Genomic DNA, 19,551 nt, shown 5'->3' with positions numbered 1-19,551 from the left:
CTCTTCTGATGCTGCCTGGCCTGCTGTGTTCCTCCAGCTCCATACTGTGTTGTCATTGTCAAAACCTAGACAAGCAAGATGAATAACCTTGCAAATTGTTTGCAGTAGCACTGGTTGAAAACTAACATGGACTTTTTATGCTGCAGCTCTATAAAACTCTGGTTAGGCCACACTTGGAATATTGTGCAGTTCTGGTCACCTCATTATAGGAAAGATGTGGAAGCTATAGAGTGGGTGCAGAGGAGACTTACCAGGATGCTGCCTGGACTGGAGGGCAGATCTTAGGAGGAAAGGTTGAGGGAGCTGGGGCTTTTTCCATTGGAGCGAAGAAGGATGAGAGGTGACTTGATAGTGGTGTACAAGATGATGAGAGGCATAGATAGAGTGGATACTCAAGATTTTTTCCCAGGGCAGAAATGACCATTACGAGGGGGCATAATTTTAAGGTGATTGGAGGAAGATATAGGGGAGATGTCAGAGGTAGGTTCTTTACACAGAGAGACGTTGGCGTGTGGAATGCGCTGCCGGCAGTGGTAGTGGAATCAGATACTTTAGAGACTTTTAAGCGAATCTTGAGTAGGCACAAGGAGGATAGTAAAATGCAGGGTAGATTGATCTTAGTAGGATAATATCATGGGCCGAAGGGCCTGTACTGTGCTGAGGAGGGGTCACCGGACCTGAAACATTAACTGTTTTTTTCTTCACAGATGCTGCCAGACCTGCTGAGCTTCTCCAGCAACTTTGTTTTTGTTCCTGTACTGTGCTGTACTGTTCTATGTTCTATGTTCAAATTTATATACTGCCTTTCACTTCCTGAGGATGTCCCAACACCCTTTAGGACCTACTTCTGATGTCTACTCACTGTTGTAATATAGGAAGTACATATTACACACAAGCAGCTCAGACAAGCAGAAATGTGATAATGACCACATCATCTATTTGAAACGTTGATTGATAGATTGGCCCAGGACTCCAGGGAGGACTTCTCTCGTCATCTCCTGATACCATGGTGGGATCTTTTACACCCATCTTAAGGTGGGCAGATTTGGCCTCCATTTAACAGTATGAATAGATTTTTTTTTAAAAAGTTAAGACTTGTAAACTTTGGTGTTCAGAGGAACATTGATGTACAAGGAACACAAAGTGAGCATGCAGGTGCAGTAAAATGAGGAATGCAAATGGCACATTGGCCTTTACTGTAAGAGAATTAGAGCATGGCAGAAGGTGATGATGTAGAAGTAATGTTACTGGACTAGCACCTCAGGAGTTGGGGAATAAACACTAAGAGCAGGAGCTTTGAATGAGAGTCACTGTGGACTCAAGATATTAACTTGCTTCCTCTCTCCACACGACACCAGGTTATAATCCAACAAGTTTATCTGAAATCATAAGCTTTCGGAATGCTGTTCCTTCATCAGGTGAAGTGATTTCACCTGACAAAGGAGCAACGTTCCAAAAGCTTGTGATTTCAAATAAACCTGTTGGACTATAACTAGGTGTCGTGTGACTTCTAACTTTGTCCAACCCAGTCCAACACCAGCACCTCCACATCACCTCTCCACACATGCTGTCATATTAGAGTTTCCCCAGAAGTTCGTTTTATTGAACTGGAGAGCACACAGAAATTGGAAATTGGAACTATTTGAACTGTTTTCCTTGTGAGAAGGCTAAAAAGAGATGATAGAAATTTTCAAAATCATAAGGGGTCTGAATACAGTAGATAGGGAAAAACTGCTCTCATTTGTAAATGGATCAAGCACTAGAAAGCACAGACAAAGTCATTTACAAAAGAAGCAAATACATTGTCAAGAAAAAGTAAATTCCCACAGCGAGTGGCTTAGGTATGAAATGCACCACCTGGAAGTGTGGTGGAAGCAAGTTCAGTCAACACTTTAGATGATTTTTGAAGAGAAACAACTGGAGGAGAATGGCACTGAGTCACAATGCTCATTCAGGAGAGCTAATATGGAAATGATGGGCCAAATGGCCTCCTTCTGCACCCTAACAATTCTATGATTACTTTATTATTGAAATAAGTCTCGGTAGAAGCACTGAAATAAAGGCAAAATACTACGGATGCTGGAGATCTGAAATAAAACAAAGCATTGCAGAGACTCAGCAACATCTGTGAAAAGGGAAACAGAGTTATTGCTGTGAATCCAATGGCTCTCCTTCATAAGTCATGTAGAACCTGAAACTTTAATTCCCTCTCCACATGTACTCTAAGACTTCCTGAGTTTCTCCAGCACTTTCTGTTTCTGTATAGGAGCACTGTAGCCAAGATTTTATTTGTAATGAGATTAAAGTGATTCCTCTTTAGTTTAAACAGGACTTCCCTCCCTTGCTTTTTCACAGTGCTAAGGGCTAGAACCCTCAATGCACATAAAATTAATGGGATATGCAAGTGAAGTGCATTAACTTACATGACTATTGGTTAAGTACTGCCAAGTGAGATCAGACAGATCTCAAGAAAAGAGCTTCTTGGCTGACACAAACAATGGGCCAAATGGTTTCCTCCTGTGCCATAAATGTTTTTTGATTCCCTGACAATCTCTAATAATAAATCAATGTGAAACAAAGAACAATTCTCCTGCTCATGCCCCCATTCAATTTTGGCAAAAGAAAATGATTGAGTGAATTTGTCAATGGTGTAGTTTGCTCGCTAAATTCCTCCTGATAATCTTAATTGGTAGATTTTCTTGCAAGAAAGTTGTACAGCACCTCAGACCATCCTAAAGCATTTTAGCATTACATCTAAAATGCCATCATTGAAATAGCAAAAGCAGCGACTTTAAACTCTAGCTGCTGTTAAAACTTCAGTTTACCAGCAAATCAGTAATCTTCACAGATGTGTTATATGGATGAGTCACTCTTGACTCTCTCCTTACTCATCGAATTTTCCATTGTTCTCTTTATCACCTTATCCAAACTCTCTATTAGCACCTCCTTAGGTACAATCTTATACTATCAAAATCAGCCACTGTTAATTACCGTTGACACAACAGTCTGGAAGTCAGGAAGATTTCAAAATTGTTTGCCTTGGCAGAACGGTGTATATCTCATTACATATACAACTTGGGAAAAACTATTAAAATTACTGAACATATGACCAGTTAGCATTCTGGGCAATCTTCAAGAAAATGGCGTGGACCTTCCAGACTACATTTCCATATTCACTGTGGTGTCAATAGTGGCCTGCATTTGGGTGGCAGGAAGCGAAGCAAAACAGCTCGGCTATCTTTAGCTTAGAGATACACCAGAGTAAATGGATTCTGCAGACCCAGCTCTGATAGCACTGCCCAAGTTTTAAACTGAAAGCAACAGATCAATCACTCAGCCCATCGAGTATGGCGCCTCATTGAGTGATGTGTAATTTGGCTTTATTTGCCTGGACCTTAATCTTCACTCTAAGTCCTCTAGGCATGTTTCCAAAATCTTTGTTTCACCAGCCTCATGCTAAGTTTAAGACTACGCCCTCTCCTGACTGTGCAGAGGGATGCATCAATAGAAGAATTTTGAGTGGATGTCTCATGGAAAGAACAAATTCAGCCAGGGTATCTTCAGTGTGTTTCCCAGAGAATAGTGAACATCAGGCAAGGACAGGGTACAGGCTTTAGCTTGGCACGGTAACTGCAGCCACAACAAGTCACTCAGATGAGAGAACTGCCTAGACGTCTGCAGCTATGTCTGTGAGCATCCATTGCAGAATATACGGGAAGATGATCGGGTAAATGGAATTATGCCTTAAAAAGCACAGAATAATGGACAGCTGGAGACCAAAGGGAAGGGGAAAGAAGAGGAAGATATAGCAATGCATCATTAATTTAGAGGAGGCAACCTGTTGTAGGTTGAAATGAAAGCTTTAAATTTTGTTTTATGATAGTACCAGAAGTAGTGAAGGAATTCGGTTTGAAATGATGTGTAAACCTCCTGCCATTCCCAGTGTGAAGATAAATGACGGTTTCTGTTTGTCATTGGAGGAAATAATAGAAACAATGCTCATGAAATTCTCAAGCTAAAATATTTCTAGTGCTAAAGTTAAGCTGAAGAGAACTTCATTTATCCCAAAGTGAAATTAAGGGTCATCAGATCAGCCAGGATCACACTGAATAATGGCGCAGACTCGATGAGGAAATGGCCAGCCTCTCATGGTGTCAATAATAGTGTAATACATGCAGGTTGCTACTCACAATCGTGACCTTGGTGACTCGTGGTCATTCATGGTCACATCGCCATCGTCATCCTCGAACCGTGACCGTGGGTTGGGTCCTCCACTGCCTCGATTCCTGGATTTGTGACTTCCTTCACTGTACATCTTTCCCCGGAATGGACCGCGTCCTTTCTTTTTCCGAACAGGAAAACCACCCCCAACTCGGTCATCATGTTCTGGAATGAAACAGGCAAAGTGCAAATCCATCACAAAAATTATTACTCACGTGTTAGATTGTTGTCGACTTTTAATTATGCCTCTTTAGGAGCAACTATTTTGTCTGATGGCCTCAATAGAATTTCTCCAAAAAAATGCTCAAAGGAAATATCTGACCTTCAAAGCCCTCAAATGTAACTGAAACTGACAAAAACAGCTTACTTGCAGCTCCCTAATGGCCCACAATTCTAGAAGTCAAGAAGGATTTGGATTCTACCTGTGTTCATAGCCACAGAATGGCTAGAAGCACAGGAGACAGCCATTTGGCCCGTGTCTGCGTTGGCTCTCCAAAAGAGCAAGTTACCTAGCATTCAATAGCTGATCTCAGGTGGGGCAATGTGCTAGATTTTACAACTGAAGGCTTCAGAAGAAAATCAGATAGATTGCTCTGTTAGCTGACTGCTGGAAAATACCTTCTATTTAGCTATCACGAGAGAGTTTGAGGGTGCATGGCTCAGATCGTCCCAATAATAGATTGACTCAGGGTTCACCAATGAAAAATGTCACTCAACACTGGAAAGTTATCACCAAACTAAAATCCAGCCAACAGTCAGGAAGACCCCATGACTGGAAGGAGAAGATGCCGAAATTGTGGTGACAGGATAGAATCAGAAACTAATTGTATTAGTTTATGCAGCAACAGGTCAACTATGTAATCAGGAATAATACATACAATAACAGAACATTAATTCATCAACAGGCTACATGACAGGAAGAAAGACATGCACAGTCAGCTCTGTGATCCCAGCATTGAGGAAATGCCCAGCAGGGGCCAGTATCTCCAAGTAGTTCTGCATTCCAGCAGCAATTTCAAATCTGCTTTTAAACTGTGCAAATACCTAATGATAGTGCCAGCAACCATCACTACCTGGAGCTGGGGCAGAAGGCTGCAACTCAAAAACAAGTCTGGCATTGAAAAGTCTTTGTAAAAGAAAAATGTGGATTTAATACAAGTATCATATAAAAGCAACTAATAGGGACCAGTTTGTCACCGACAAAGTTTTAAGTGGGGGAATCATATATAGAGGTTCAATACTTTACCTTTGGGGAAATATTAATCAAACACAAACTGATGAAATCTAATGTTATAAACCAGTCTATCTGCTTGAACAGTTATGGAGTTGACTGAAGTGAACTTACAACTTTAAAATGATTTGAAATATCTTTCAATAGCCATAAATTTTCAGATTTGAAGTGACCTCCAATTGATTGCCTTCATATTCACTACCAAGTTCATCCTTCTCACATGCACATCAGCAAGGTTATCAGTTAGTTTTGTGGTCTACACTTCTTGCCTTTTTTAGATGGGAGTAAGGGTCAGCTGGAGCCCTTTACCCTCTGAGCCACAAGGTTGGGATATCAGGGCCCACTGTAATCACCACGACACGACTTGGGTCATCACCACAGTGGAGTGCTGTGGGAGCAGTGCATTACCGGATGTGCCATTTTTTGGTTGAGGGATTAAACCAGTCATGTCCACCTTCAGAAAGCTGCCAGTAAAAGATATTACAACACTACAAGAGGAGAAACAGGATGTCTCCTGTCGTTTCAGTCAATATTTATCCCACACTGATAACCCTGACAAATAGCTAGTCTTTAACTCACTGCTGTTTGGTGTATACAAATTGACTGTTCATTTCATTACATTGCAATAATGACAACATTACAAAAATACTTCACTAGCTGAGTGTGCTTTGGTGTGAACGGTGGGTATTAAAAGAGTTTAATTCCTAAATCACAAAATGGCACATCTGGTAATGCACTGGTACATAGATTCTTCAGGTCTGATGCATTGAAACACCAAACTTATCACCAATCCCACAATTAATGAAACAGTGACAAGGAGCGCAAAGTGTAAGGACAGAAACAGAAGTGGACAATGTAGGAAGATATTGCAGTCTTGTTAAACACATGGAAACAATTTTACCTGTTTTCATGCCACACTTACTACTCATCTACTTCATGAAGAGCTTGCCATTTTGTTCTCTATCTGTAGCAACCAACATTCCACGTTGGAAGGATATCTAGGGCTATTAGCTAAGGTTGATGTGTTTGTGTCGACTCCCCTGCAGCCCAATAACCAGCCAGCACTTACCATCCAGACTTAGAGGGTAAGTACAGACAATATAGAAAAGGGTTGCCCATGTTTAAAGAAGACACAAAACTAAAGCAAAAAAAAACTCTGGTGTCTCATAACAGTGACTAGATGTTTCAACATTAGAATTTGCTCAAATAATACATCTCACATCCAGGTATTTTGAAGAGTTAGTAACCTTTCATTTCTTAAAAATGCAAGCGGCCCAATAGAACATAAATTCAGTTAGTCTGTAGAGAAAACCGAAGTTCATCAAGTTAGGCAAATGATGCAATGTGAATTCAAAATCTGGAATGAAAATCTAGTTTAACAGCAGCCATGTAGCCTTTAAAACACATCTGGTTCGATGATATCCTTTAGGGAAAGAAATGTGCCACTCTGACCTAGCCTGACTACATGTGATTCCGGACCCAGAGCGATTACTTACCTGCTCTCTGAAATGGTCTGGCAAGCCACGCAGTTGTAACTGCTACAAAATCTAAAGAAAATAAATTACACCAGACAGACCATAAGGCCTCAACATGGGCACATTGACAGGGAAAGCAGAGGTAGCAGCATAATGGTACACATTCAGGATAGATTTGCCTGGGAATCCTCAACATTGCTACTGAACCTACCAAGTCTCATCAGGTCAAGCATAAGCATGGAAACCCATCCTCTTCCCATCCCCTTGGCTGAGGAATCAGCACCTCCTATGTTTAGGAAGAAGCATTGAGGGTGGTAAGGATACAGAATATACGCTGAGTCAGGACATCAATGTCCACCACTAAGAGTGGGTCAGTAACACCACTACTGACTGAGTTGGCGGAGTCCTAAAGGTGCTCGGTGGGATCTGCAACAGGTGGTGAGGGAACAAAAAAGACGAAAAAATCTACTTGACCATGACAGTATCAGCAGGAATGACCACCACACAGTCCTTGTTTGATTTATTTATTGTCACGTGTACCTAAGTTTTGTTTACGAGCAGTACTGGCAGATCACAGTAAGCAAGGACATACAGAACATAGGGTGAAAATAAAACTTAGAGGCTTAGAGGTTATGTCATTCAGGGCGTGCCCTAGGCAAGATCAAGAGTAAATTTAAAAGAACATTATTTTTTACAGATTTAGAATTTAAGTTCAAAAGTGTAGAATGGTTATAAGATGTTAGTCAGATCTGCTGTAGGGAGCTTGCAAGGAGTTGCACATTGTCAGCGCCATCATGAAAGTGGAGACTTAAGTTCCGACCTCACGATGAGAATATCCTCCATCATGCTCTGTGGCACTAGTACTGTGCTAAATAAGACAGACTAACAGATTTAGCAAATCATGGCCCACAATGCCTCACGGATGCCTAGCCATTAGCTCCAGCATGATAATCAACCACAACTAGTAACCTTATGGCCAGCTGGGCATTCTCTCCCTATTACATCAAGATGGGAAATTGACCTTGGTTCAAAGAAGAGTGGAGGAGGGCAGGCCAAGAACAGAACCAGTATACCTAAAAATAAGGCATCTATCTGGTATATTTGCATGACAAAAAGTAGAAGCAGCATAGAACACACAGGGCTAAGCAGTTCCACAACCAACAGATCAAATCTAAGTTCTGCAGTCCTGCAACATCCAGTCGTGAATATTGCTTGACAATTAAACAAGTAACAGGAGGTGGAGGCTCCACAAATATTTCAATCCCCAACAATGGGGACACCCATACTTCAGTGCAAAAGACAAAATTGGAATATTTGCATCTTTAGACTGAAGTGCCAAATGAAAGATCTGTGTCAACCTCCTCCCGAGGCCCCTAGCATCATGGATTTCAGACTTCAACCAATTCAGTTCAAGCCAAGAGATATTAAGAAATCGCTCAAAGCATTGGATGCTGGAATGGCTGTGGGCTTGACAACATTCAGCAACAGGACTATAGACCTCTGCTCAATGATCAGCTGCACCCCTAGCCAGGCCCATTTCAGTCCAGTGGCACCTACTCAATAAGGTGGAACATTGCTAGGTATATCCTGCGCACAATAAGCAGGGCAATTTCAACTGGGCCAATTTCCATACTCTCAGGCTACCCTCAATTATCAAAGTGAAGGAAGGGTTCATTGTCAGTGCTATCAAGCAGCAACTTGCAGAAGAATAACTTGTTCACTGATGCTTAGTTTGGGTCCTGCCACATTCATTTGGTTCCTGATCTCAAAACACGTTCCAAAGACTCCACATGGCATAAAGGAATCCCAGCAAAACTACAGATGTGAATCATGGGAAAAACTCCTTGTTGGTTAGTCACACCTGGCATAAAGGAAGACAGTTGTAGTTGTTGTAGTTCAATCATCTCAGCTGCAGGAGTTCCTCAGGATAATTTGCTAGGCCCTACCATCTTTAGCTGCTTCATCAATGATCTTCCCTTTACTATAAGGTCAGAATGGGGATGTTTGTTGAAGATCAGACAATGTTCAATTCAATGCTCCATTCACAACACACAAAAACCAGACAACATCCAGGATTACACTTGATAAGTGGCAAGTAACATTTGTGTAATACAAGTGCAAGGCAATGATCACCTCCAGCAAGTAGAGAATCTAATGATCACCCCTTGATATTCAATTACATTATGATCACTGAATCACAGTCACTGTCAATGTTTTAAAGGATGGCATCGATCAGATTGGAACTGGTTCACACATACATACTGTGGCTGCAATAGATAAATCACCTGTATCCCCAAAGCCTGTCTACTATGTACAAGATACAAATCAGGAGTGTGATGGAATACTCCCTGCTTGCCTGGATGAGTGCAGCTCCAACAACACTCAAAAAGACCCTATCCAGGACAAAGCAGCTCGTTTGACTGGCACCTCATCCACCACCACCAGCATTCACTTCCTTTACAGTCAATACACAATGGCAGCAGTGTAGATCATTTACAAGATGCACTGCAGTAACCAACACTCCTCTGGCAGCACCTTCCAAACACTGCCACCTAGAAGGGCAAGGGCAGCAGACACATGGGAACACCACCACCTACAATTATATCACTGTTTCTTCAGCCACTAGATTAAAATCCTGGAAATCCCTTTCTGACAGCACCATGGGTGTCCCTACACCACAGGGACAGCAACAGTTTGAGAAGACAGTTTAGCACACTTTCCCCAGTGCAATGCAATAAATGCTGGCCTAGATCATGAAGCTCCCTAAAGCACTGCTTTCTTTCCTGAGATCTGACAACTCACAGTGGTTTCACTGTTTCCCTGGCTCAGTTACAAACATACGAATTAGAGCCTGAGACCTGCTCCTCCAATTCATAAGATCATGGATGGTCAGATCGCAGCCTCAACTTGACATTTCTGTCCACCCCATAGCCCTAATCTCTCTTCTGAAGCAAAAATCTAGCTAACCCAACATTATTCAATGATCTGCCTCCACCCCTGTCCAGGTAAAAGAGTTCAACAGATCAACAAACCTGAAAGAAAAATATTCTCATCGCCACCTGAAACTGCGCCCCTAAACCCACTCTTATGATCACCCAGGAGCTCAGATGTTGAAATAAGATCGCCTCTCATTCTTCTAAACACCAACAGATACTGGCAAAGCCTTTCCAACCTCTAAGGGGAGTAAAATGAAAATTCAACCAGGGAACTTCTGCCATGCGTGACCTGGGTATACACTGCCTGCATCAACTGGGCCATGGAGGACGCCAGAACGTTGCTCACCATAACAAGGTCAGTTTAATACGCTACAATCGACCAGCAATTGTCAAATCACAGCTCCCAGACTTTGCAACACCGAGATTAAGCATTGATGTTTACAGTATGGAAACAGCCCATTACTGTGCAAGCTTTTTTGCTAGAACCAGACTACACCTTCCACATTTTCAAATGCCAGTGTCAGGATTGGTAAAGGGCATGATTAAGGCTTTTATAGACGATATGTAGCATCAAGACAGACCGTTGAGTTCAAAACTTGCCACAACTTTAAATTTATTAGGTCATTCTCAGTTGCCTTCTTTTCCACCACTCTCCATGACAAAAAGAGAAAGAACACCCAGTATGCTTACCCCTTCCTGATAACTATACCTGAAACTAACATGTTAGCCAGTAGGGAAGTGAAATAAAGCTTGGGCATCCAACGTCATTGATGACAGTAAAGGCTGAAGATCAAGACTTAAAATGCTGGGATTAAACAGTGCAACAAGACTTAAATGCTGGTCCAGTCAGCAACATCCACATCCCACCAGTGAATTTAAAAAAAGGATTTCAAAAGAATGTAGTGTCCTTGTAACGAGTGTGACAAAAGATGTGGTTCGGAGGAATGCATCCGGAGGCAGAGTTAAAAGAGATGTAAAAGAAATAAATCAAAGATTAGAGACAAGGAATGGAAGTTAGAACTCGTAAAACAGTAACATTTCAGAAGTATCAGATCAAAACTAAAAGATTTTGGATAGCTTTATGCCAGTTAAGAATGACCAAAACCCCAGAGGTGCAGAATAGCAGACAACACAACCACTAATGAAATGGGGTACCAGTGAACATGGATCAAGCTACAACTTTCAAGGTGATAGATAATGCGATAATCCACAACTTGAAGAAAACATCTAGGGATAATATGATAAAAGCTGAAAAGGCAAGAGGGATAGATGAACATGACAAATATCCAAGGAAGCAATGTGGGCTGCCTGTAAGGGATGCAGGGAAAGTTCAGAAGGACATATCTAAAAGTATCGCAAGGGATGTCTACAAGACATGAAATTTTATTGTAGCTGAGGATTCAACAAACGTGTCAGGAATAAGAAAGTGGCCCTGGTCATTATAGCAGAATACACCTGAGCAATAGATGAAAGTTCTTTGTTAAAGTCAGGTTTGGAGAAAGATTTTTCCAACTATCTCACCCTTTCACATCAAGATTAAATTTGAACAGAACTGGAATGGTACTTTTCTCATCCATGAACTAGCAAATGCACCACTGTGCTGAAGGCAGCTAGAAAAAAGAAGAAGCTGAAAGTTGAGTCACAGCCTTGGCAAGATGCCCGGAGTGATTGCAGGAGAGGCGGGATGGGAGTCAATGACAACATTCATCCACAGTTTGATAGCTGCAAACGGAGAAAGTATGAGCGAGATGGAAGACAGAGCCCAAATGAGTTTGAAAATACTGTAGACTGAATTTGTGGCAACCGATGGAATACCAAATCTTGTCACTACCATTGCAACTGTTATACAACCTTTACCAAGAACAACTTGATGGCACAAAAAAAAATCAAGATTTCATCAAAATTGGCAAGGAAACCAAAACAAAAAATAAAATGAAGTATATTGTGAGTGCAGACAACAGGACAGCCAGTTTGGGGCATAGCCAGGCTTTAGAGTAAAAGGTGTAATAAGAATGCAGAGTTAAGGTACAGATTGGAGTAGTTGAGAAAAGAAATGCAAGCCATACTTTGCTGCCTAGCTCTCCCCAAGTGGCCACTGCATTCTTTCCTAACAGACAGTGGTGTTCTGTAGTCCCATAGTTCAACCTTCAAGTTGGAAAAAACTCAAAATCAGTTGATTGGGGTTGGAGGTAGTAAGCTGTGTAAATTAGCAGGTTTTACAACCCTTCCCTAACCTGTTCTGATGTGGTTTTCTGCCTTTCTCTCCCTCTTACCTCCATACGTGTCTTTTTTTCTCAGTCTCCATTTCCGTCTTCCTTGCTTTCTTCCTTCCCCCCGGAATCCATTATGCACGATTCCTGATTGCTGGGGGGCTGAACAGAGTCAGGGAAGCAATTTAGTGTCAAATAATTAAGTTTGGTTGCAGGCTCGAATAGGGCCTAACTACTTATAAAGCAAGGCTTTACTGCAGTCTCCGTGTACTTTAAATCATACAATCTAGTCAGAGTAAAAATCTGTGTGTAGAGATAGCCACCTCTGACTTTGCAGACCCATGTTGATATACCATGAGCAAGATTGTTGCAACTGCTACACAGCTCCTCAATGGTGTCACTGCTATGGATGCCTATCACTATAAAGCTCATTTAAGATCAACTCTGACAAGACAGACTACAATATGAGGCACGATAGTCAGTGAACAGAAACATAAATAATCTTAAAATCAAGGCAATTTGAAAACTTTTAAATTAGCTTAGAAAGTATAGAGATGTTAATAAGGATTATGCTAGATGGCAACCGATACTAGATTCCAACTCAAACCTCTCCCATTTACTAAGAAGCCATATTGGAAGTCAAATCCAACATGTAACTCACAAATCACTTCTCATTTAGCGAACCTAAACAAGTTCAATACTCCTTTTGCTTGAGGTGTCAGTGCTAGGCAACTGAATACCTCTACAAGTCTGATCACTAAGGATCAGCAACAAGGTATAGGAGATGCCTTGATAATATATTGCATAAAAATCTCCATAATAACAAAAAACGTGTTATACTTCTCTATTCATTCAATTTATTGTTAGAAAAACCTTAGAACAACTATGAAATCAGTCAAGTTGATAACATAAAAAATACTATAACTATCAAAAGAGCACATTAAGGAGTGGAGTATCTAACTGCCAAATCATGTTTTCGCCATCATTATCGGTACATTTAATGTCTATATCTTGAAGTTAATGGAGCCAACATTTTCACACGAAATGCCAGCAAATCACACTGGCCAGCCTGTTCCGGTTTTTATTCCCCTGACCTTGAACAAGAAAGCTTCTCTGCAGGACAGCGGCAAGCAGCTGCTGCTCTATAGACATTTTCACAGCCACTAATCCTACATAAGCACTTGATCAGTAGCTTTAAGAAGGGTGGACAAAGCCTCAAACAAAATAAACATACAGACTCAGTTGTCCAATACTGTAGGGAAGGCCAGTGAACAGATATAGTTAAAACTTAAAAGAAAATACATGATCACACAGACTAGTTAGCAGACTAACTGACAAGGTGATGCAATGTGATGATTCTCAAACACATGGACTTGCTATGGATGGTGAATTACAAGAATTGTTCATCCTCTCTATATTAGACAGGACTAAAACTATACAACACTCTGAACTGCCAGTCTATAGTTTATGGGACTGAACTCCACTGATACTCATATGCTCACATAAAAGACCCTGTCCCCTTCAACTCACGTCTAAGCTTAGGTACGCTAAATTTGTGCACATCAGACAAACAGATCCCGAGAATTGTGGTGAAGGAGTCAGAGTCATAGTCATTGTCATAGAGGTCTATAGCATGAGAAAAAGGCCCTTTGGCCTATTGAGTCTATGCCGGTCAAAACTGAGCATCCCATTTTCCACTTGGCCCAGAGCCTTGTATGCCTTGGCATCACAAAAGCACACCTAAATACTTCTTGCATTGCAATAAGAGTCCAAACATATTGCACATATAACAAGACCTGGGAAGAATTCAACCATCCTCAAGTCAGTAGGTTCTGTTGGCAACCTCCTGACCAGCACTTCACAAAGTTATTCTCTTCAACATTTTGCTTAGCTCTAGGAAATAAATTTTAATTCACTTTTGCTCATTCTGGCACCTGTAATGCATAAAATGAGTGTTGGAAGATGAAGTATCTAATGTAAAATTAAGGCATACCAACAGGGAAACGGACAGAGGAATCCCTCAAATATTTTCATCCTCAACAACAGGGGCAGGTCAGCCCATCAGTGCAAAAGTGCATCCATCTTCAGCTAGAAATGCTGACTGGATGATCCAGGTCAGCTTACTCCTGAGTCCCCAACATCACAAACGGCTGTCTTCGACCTTCTTAAGGCTACTAGTCAGGTGCTTATATGAGATTAATGGCTGTGAAAATGTCTATAAAACAGCAGCTGCTTTAACTTGTGTGACCTCGAGTCACTCCATGTGACATCAAGAAATAGTTGAAGGCACTGGCTACTGCAAACGCTATGGATCTGACCTCATTATGGTCTTGATCAAAAGACAGACAAAAGAGCTGAATTCCAGCTATAAGATGAGAATGACTACCCTTCATCAAGGCAGCATTTGACCATTCAATATGGACTTCAGTAAGGCGATCGACAAGGCTCCACATGGTAGATTGGTTAGCAAGGTTAGATCACATGGAATACAGGGAGAACTAGCCATTTAGATACAGAACAGACTTAAGGTAGGAGACAAAGGGTGGTGGTGGAGATGCTTTTCAGACTGGAAGCCTGTGACCAGCAGCGTGCCACGAGGATCAGTGCTGGGTCCACTTATTTTTGCCATTTATATAAATGATCTGGATGTGAATTTGGATGGTTAGTAAGTTTGCAGATGACATCAAAATTGATGGTGTAGTGGACAGCCAAGTAGATTATCTCAGAGTACAACAGGGGACCTTGATCAGATAGGCCAACGGGCTGAGGAGTGGCAGATGGCGTTTATCAGGAATTTAAATAAATGTGAGGCGCTGCATTTCGAAAGGCAAATCAAGGCAGGACTTATACACCTAATGGTAAGGTCCTGGGGAGTGTTGCTGAACAAAAAGACCTGGGAGTGTATGTTCATAGTTCCTTGAAAGTAGAGTCGCAGGTAAACAGGATAGTGAAGGCGGCATTTGGCACACTTGCCTTTATTGGTCAGTGCATTGAGTATAGGAGTTGGCAGGTCATGTTGCAGCTGGACAGGATATTGGTTAGGCCACTTTTGGAACAGTGTGTTCAATTCCAGTCTCCCTGCTACAGGAAGGATGTTGTGAAACTTGAAAGGGTTCAGAAAAGATTTACAAGGATGTTTCCAGAGTTGGAGGATTCAAGCTACTGGAAAAGGCTGAATAAGCTGGGACTATTTTCCCTGGAGCAGAGACTGAGGGGTGACCTTATAGAAGTTTACAAAATCATGAGGGGCATGGGTGAATAGTCAAGGTCTTTTCCCCAGTGTAGGGGTGTCCAAAACTAGAGAGGGCATAGGTTTAAGGTGAGAGGGGAAAGATTTAAAAGGGGGGCTAAGGAGCAACTTTTTCATGCAGAGGGTGGTGTGTGTATGCAATAAGCTGCCAGAGGAAGTGGCGGAGGCTGCTACAATTACAACATTTAAAAGGCATCTGGATGGGTACATGAAAGGAAGGGTTTAGACGGATATGGGCCAAATGCTGGCAAATGGGACAAGATTAATTTAGGATATCTGGTCGGCATGAACAAGTTAGACCGAAGGGTCTGTTTCGATGCTGTACAGCTCTATGACACCACTTCTGGAGTTCATCAGGGTAGCATCCTAAGCTCAACCACCATCTACTTCATCAATGACCTTCACTCCATCATTGGGTCAGAAGTGGAGATGTCTGTTGATAATGTACGGCACCACCTATGACTATTCAGGTACTGAAGCAAACCTTGTCCATTTGTAGTAAACTCAGGTATCTAAGCTTGTGTTGCTGAGTGACAAAACTTTTGTGACAAATGCCAGCAAATGGTCACCTCCAACAAGAGAATCTAACCATCGCCCCTTGATATTCAATGGCATTACCTTGATGAATATCCTATTATGAACATGTGACGGGTTACCACTGATCAGAATTCAAACTGGAACAGCCATAAAAATATTGCAGCTATGTTTTGTTGTAAACTTTGAAGTGGTTGGATGCAGAGTATATCAGTATCTGGTCTTCAGCTGGGGACACAAGAAACCTGTGAAGAAGGACTGCCCACTCATCTCTCCACTTCTGAAAAGAAAACCTTATTGTTGGGTATGAATGAAACCTATAGGTTCTTCCGAAAAAATGGAGGAATTTCTCAATCTTGTATTGCCTGAGCAAGCTGCTTCTGAAAGACGCCAGGGACAACTGTTGTATGATTAATGTTGTGACCAGACATGCCAAAGCAACGGACTTCAGAACTTTCTACACTTCATGCTTTTCCTTTCAAGAAAAACTCATTGGCCAATGTTCTTTCCACCCAGAAAGCCAATCACGGCAGAGAAATCCATTTGCTCTCTCTTTCCTGAAGATAGCATGTGTATGCATGCTATGGGGATATCCAAGGGTTATAAGCACTTATACTTCCATATGACTAACTGTCATATGTACGTTAACCAATTGCTGTATCTTTATTGGTTAAGTTTCAGTTGCTAATAAATCAAGAATTGTGTTTGATATATTTTTTATTAAATAACTTATCTATATCAAGTTTTAAATCGCCCACTTTGGTAACTGGGAACAGTATTGTTATCTTATGTCATGACTTCTGGAGTGGAGTCATGGCGCACTCATCCAGCATCGTTCATACAGAGTTCATAGAATTTGCCAAGATTTACCTGTTAACATTCACAGTGAATAAAATAGCAAGCATTCTTGATTTGTTTTTAAGCCTTAGAACAGTCAGACTAACCTTAATGCTTGGAAAATTATTGGAATAATTCTGAAGGGACAGTATGAACTGTCACTATGATTTAATCATAGACAGTCAGCATGGATTCGAGAAGGGAAGGTTGTACCTGACTAATGAGTTTGAACTTTTTATGGGTGAACAAGGAATGTTAATGAGCATGGAAATGTTTGATGTAGTCTACATGCACATACATACTAAAGCAAGGTCTTTGACAAGGTTGCAAACACAGACTAGTCAGAAAGGCGAAAAGTTCAGATGATCCAAGGGAGTGTGGTGTTTGGATCCAAAATTGGCTCATGGCAGAGGCAAAAGCCAAAAGGCGTTTTAGTAACTGGAAATTTGTTTCCAGTGGAGTTCCATGGTAAAGTATGGAGTATCTTGCTCTGATTATTACATGCCAATGATTTACACTTAAATATAAGGGACATGATTAAATGATTTGCAGATGATACAAAAATTAACTATCAATTGGAAGAAAACTGTATACAAAGACTCCCAGACTGGCCATGGGCGCAGAAGAGTGTCAAATAGAATTCAAGTGCAGAAGTGAGAATAACACACTTGGGAGAGTAACAAGGCAATTCAGTACACAATAAATGAAACTGTGGAGGAACAGAGGGAACTAGGAAGTGTGTGTTCATAGATCTTTGAAGTTAGCATGACAGGTAACAGGGTGGTTAAGCAGACATACTGCACACTTTGTGATCCGAGAGTTAGAAAACAACAGCTTGGAAGTTACGTCAAAATTGTAGAACACTTGTTAGATGTTTCTCGATTACTGCGCACAATACTGGTCACCATATTCCTGGAAGGATGCAGAGAATACACAGAGGAGATTTACCAGAACCCTGTCAAGAGTGCAAAACTCTAGTTATTAGGGAAGATTAGATAGACAGGATTGTGCTCTTGGAACAGAGGACGTCGAGGGGAGTTCTAACCGAGTTATTAAAATTGAGGGCTCTTGAGTAGATTGGTGGGAATTACGCTCCTAGCAGAGATGATAACAACTCAGGGTCATAGATTTAACACATTCAGTTACCAATAGTAACACTTACAGTTTTATTCCAAATTTATTTAACTGAATTTTAATTCCCCAGGTTCCACGACTCTGATCACCCAATCACTAATTCAGTTGTTGGATTACTAGACCAGTAACTGTAACATGACCAACATGCTACTGTGCCTCATTATTTCAAAATCTACCTGTATTGCTGCAATAGAAAGAGCAAAGTGTGTACTCTTAATTCAGATGAAATACAAACTGAGAAAAGCAACAAGATGAAATGATTTATGGTAGATACAAACAATATAAAAAGTTAAAGTATTGAAGTGAAACAAAATGCCAATGAAACGTTACAAAACTTGGCTGAAAGCTTGGTGGAATTTGCACAGGTTTGCAAAAGACGTCAAAGGTGGCGGAGGGACCCAAGTCAGAATTCTGAAATCCTGCCAACTTCAGAAGTTGAAGTAAATTGCAGGAGGTATTGAACTTCAGTGAACAGCATTCTTTTAATGTATATGATTTTAGTGTAAGTGTATGGATGATAGCAGACACTGATGAGAACTCTAGAAATTTCCAGAAAAGTTCAACCTTCAAAGATCAATCTTAGAATGGTTACAGAGATAGTAGGAACTGCCGATGCTGGAGAATCTGAGATAACAAGGTGTAGAGCTGGATGAACACAGCAGGCCAAGCAGCATCAGAGGAGCAGGAAAGCTGACGTTTCGGGTCTAGTTGATTCTAGGCCAGTTTCTGAAGATTTCTGAAGAAGGGTCTAGACCCGAAACGTCAGCTTTCCTGCTCGGCCTGCTGTGTTCATCCAGCTCTACATCTTGTTATCTCAATCTTAGAATGAAACTCTTTCACTCTCTCCTCAGCTTTAATGATGACATCTTGCACCAGCACGTGCAATCAGACAGATCTTGCTTTGGGAAGTACTTGACTGCAGTTGGACTGGCTGTTCTTTTCGGCTTTTCAACCAGAACTTAATTCTATAGGGCCTTTTACATAATAAAAGCACCACAAGGTACTGTGTGACAAAGGGTGTCAGAAAAATTCAGGTGATGCCAGCCTGTATGAAGAGGTATTTAAGCAGATGACCCAAAACCTTGGCCTAAGAGTTGAGAATGATCTTAGATGACAGAAGAGGGAAAGAAGGAATTACAGAGCTTAGGACCCATGCATCTGAAGGCGTGATGACCAATGGCTGCACCATGGAAATCAGGGGTGATCAAGAGTCCAGAACTGAAAGGGCTCAAATTCAGAACACTGCAGAACTAGAGGAGATAGGTGAAGCACCAACATTCAGAAGACTCAATACTATCCAACAACACAAGTCAGGCTGCCAATCAGTGCCACTGAAATGTGCACAGTCTGCAGGACCACAAGCTCGCTGATGCAGAAGGCAACACCTACAATCTCTGACAAAGCACAAAGACCACAAGAGCAACCTCCATGCACTCTGCCATGCTTTACAACTTTCTGACAATGTCCTCACAGACATTGTCTGATATCTCTACTGTTGAGCCAACGGCATGCAGTTGAAAAATTTCACCACATAAAATGAGAGTAAATTACACACCAAAATTTAGTGGTGAATATTTACATGATTGCGTAGTTGTTAGGTCATTGACACCTTAGAATGCAACTAAGATTCTAGGCCAGTGAGGAATCAACCAGGTTGGGGGAAGTGGGGTCACAGCAAGAGATGGGATGGGGGACTGAGTGCGGGGGGATGTGGGGAGGGGAG

The 19,551-nt window shown here is 41.4% G+C and overlaps 1 protein-coding gene across 3 annotated transcripts in view; it reads right to left on the bottom strand.

The window, feature by feature from the left end:
- The window catches only part of nxf1b (nuclear RNA export factor 1b), a 155,641-nt gene that overhangs the window by 45,974 nt on the left and 90,116 nt on the right, over positions 1-19,551 (bottom strand). For 2 of the 3 annotated variants that reach the window (XM_048619789.1, XM_048619786.1), the window contains exons 2-3: positions 12,137-12,235; positions 4,191-4,386 (exon numbers count right to left, since the gene is read on the bottom strand). In XM_048619789.1, coding sequence (XP_048475746.1) covers positions 4,191-4,386; positions 12,137-12,235 — 295 coding nt within the window. The remainder of the gene's footprint in view (positions 1-4,190; positions 4,387-12,136; positions 12,236-19,551) is intronic. The other variant, XM_048619788.1, reaches the window with a different exon arrangement.

This window comes from Rhincodon typus, chromosome 43 (assembly GCF_021869965.1).
Source record: "Rhincodon typus isolate 14 chromosome 43, sRhiTyp1.1, whole genome shotgun sequence".
Taxonomy (NCBI): Eukaryota; Metazoa; Chordata; class Chondrichthyes; order Orectolobiformes; family Rhincodontidae; genus Rhincodon; species Rhincodon typus.
The sequence above is the reverse complement of the archived record's forward strand: the minus strand, read 5'-3'. Positions and strand labels throughout refer to the sequence as shown.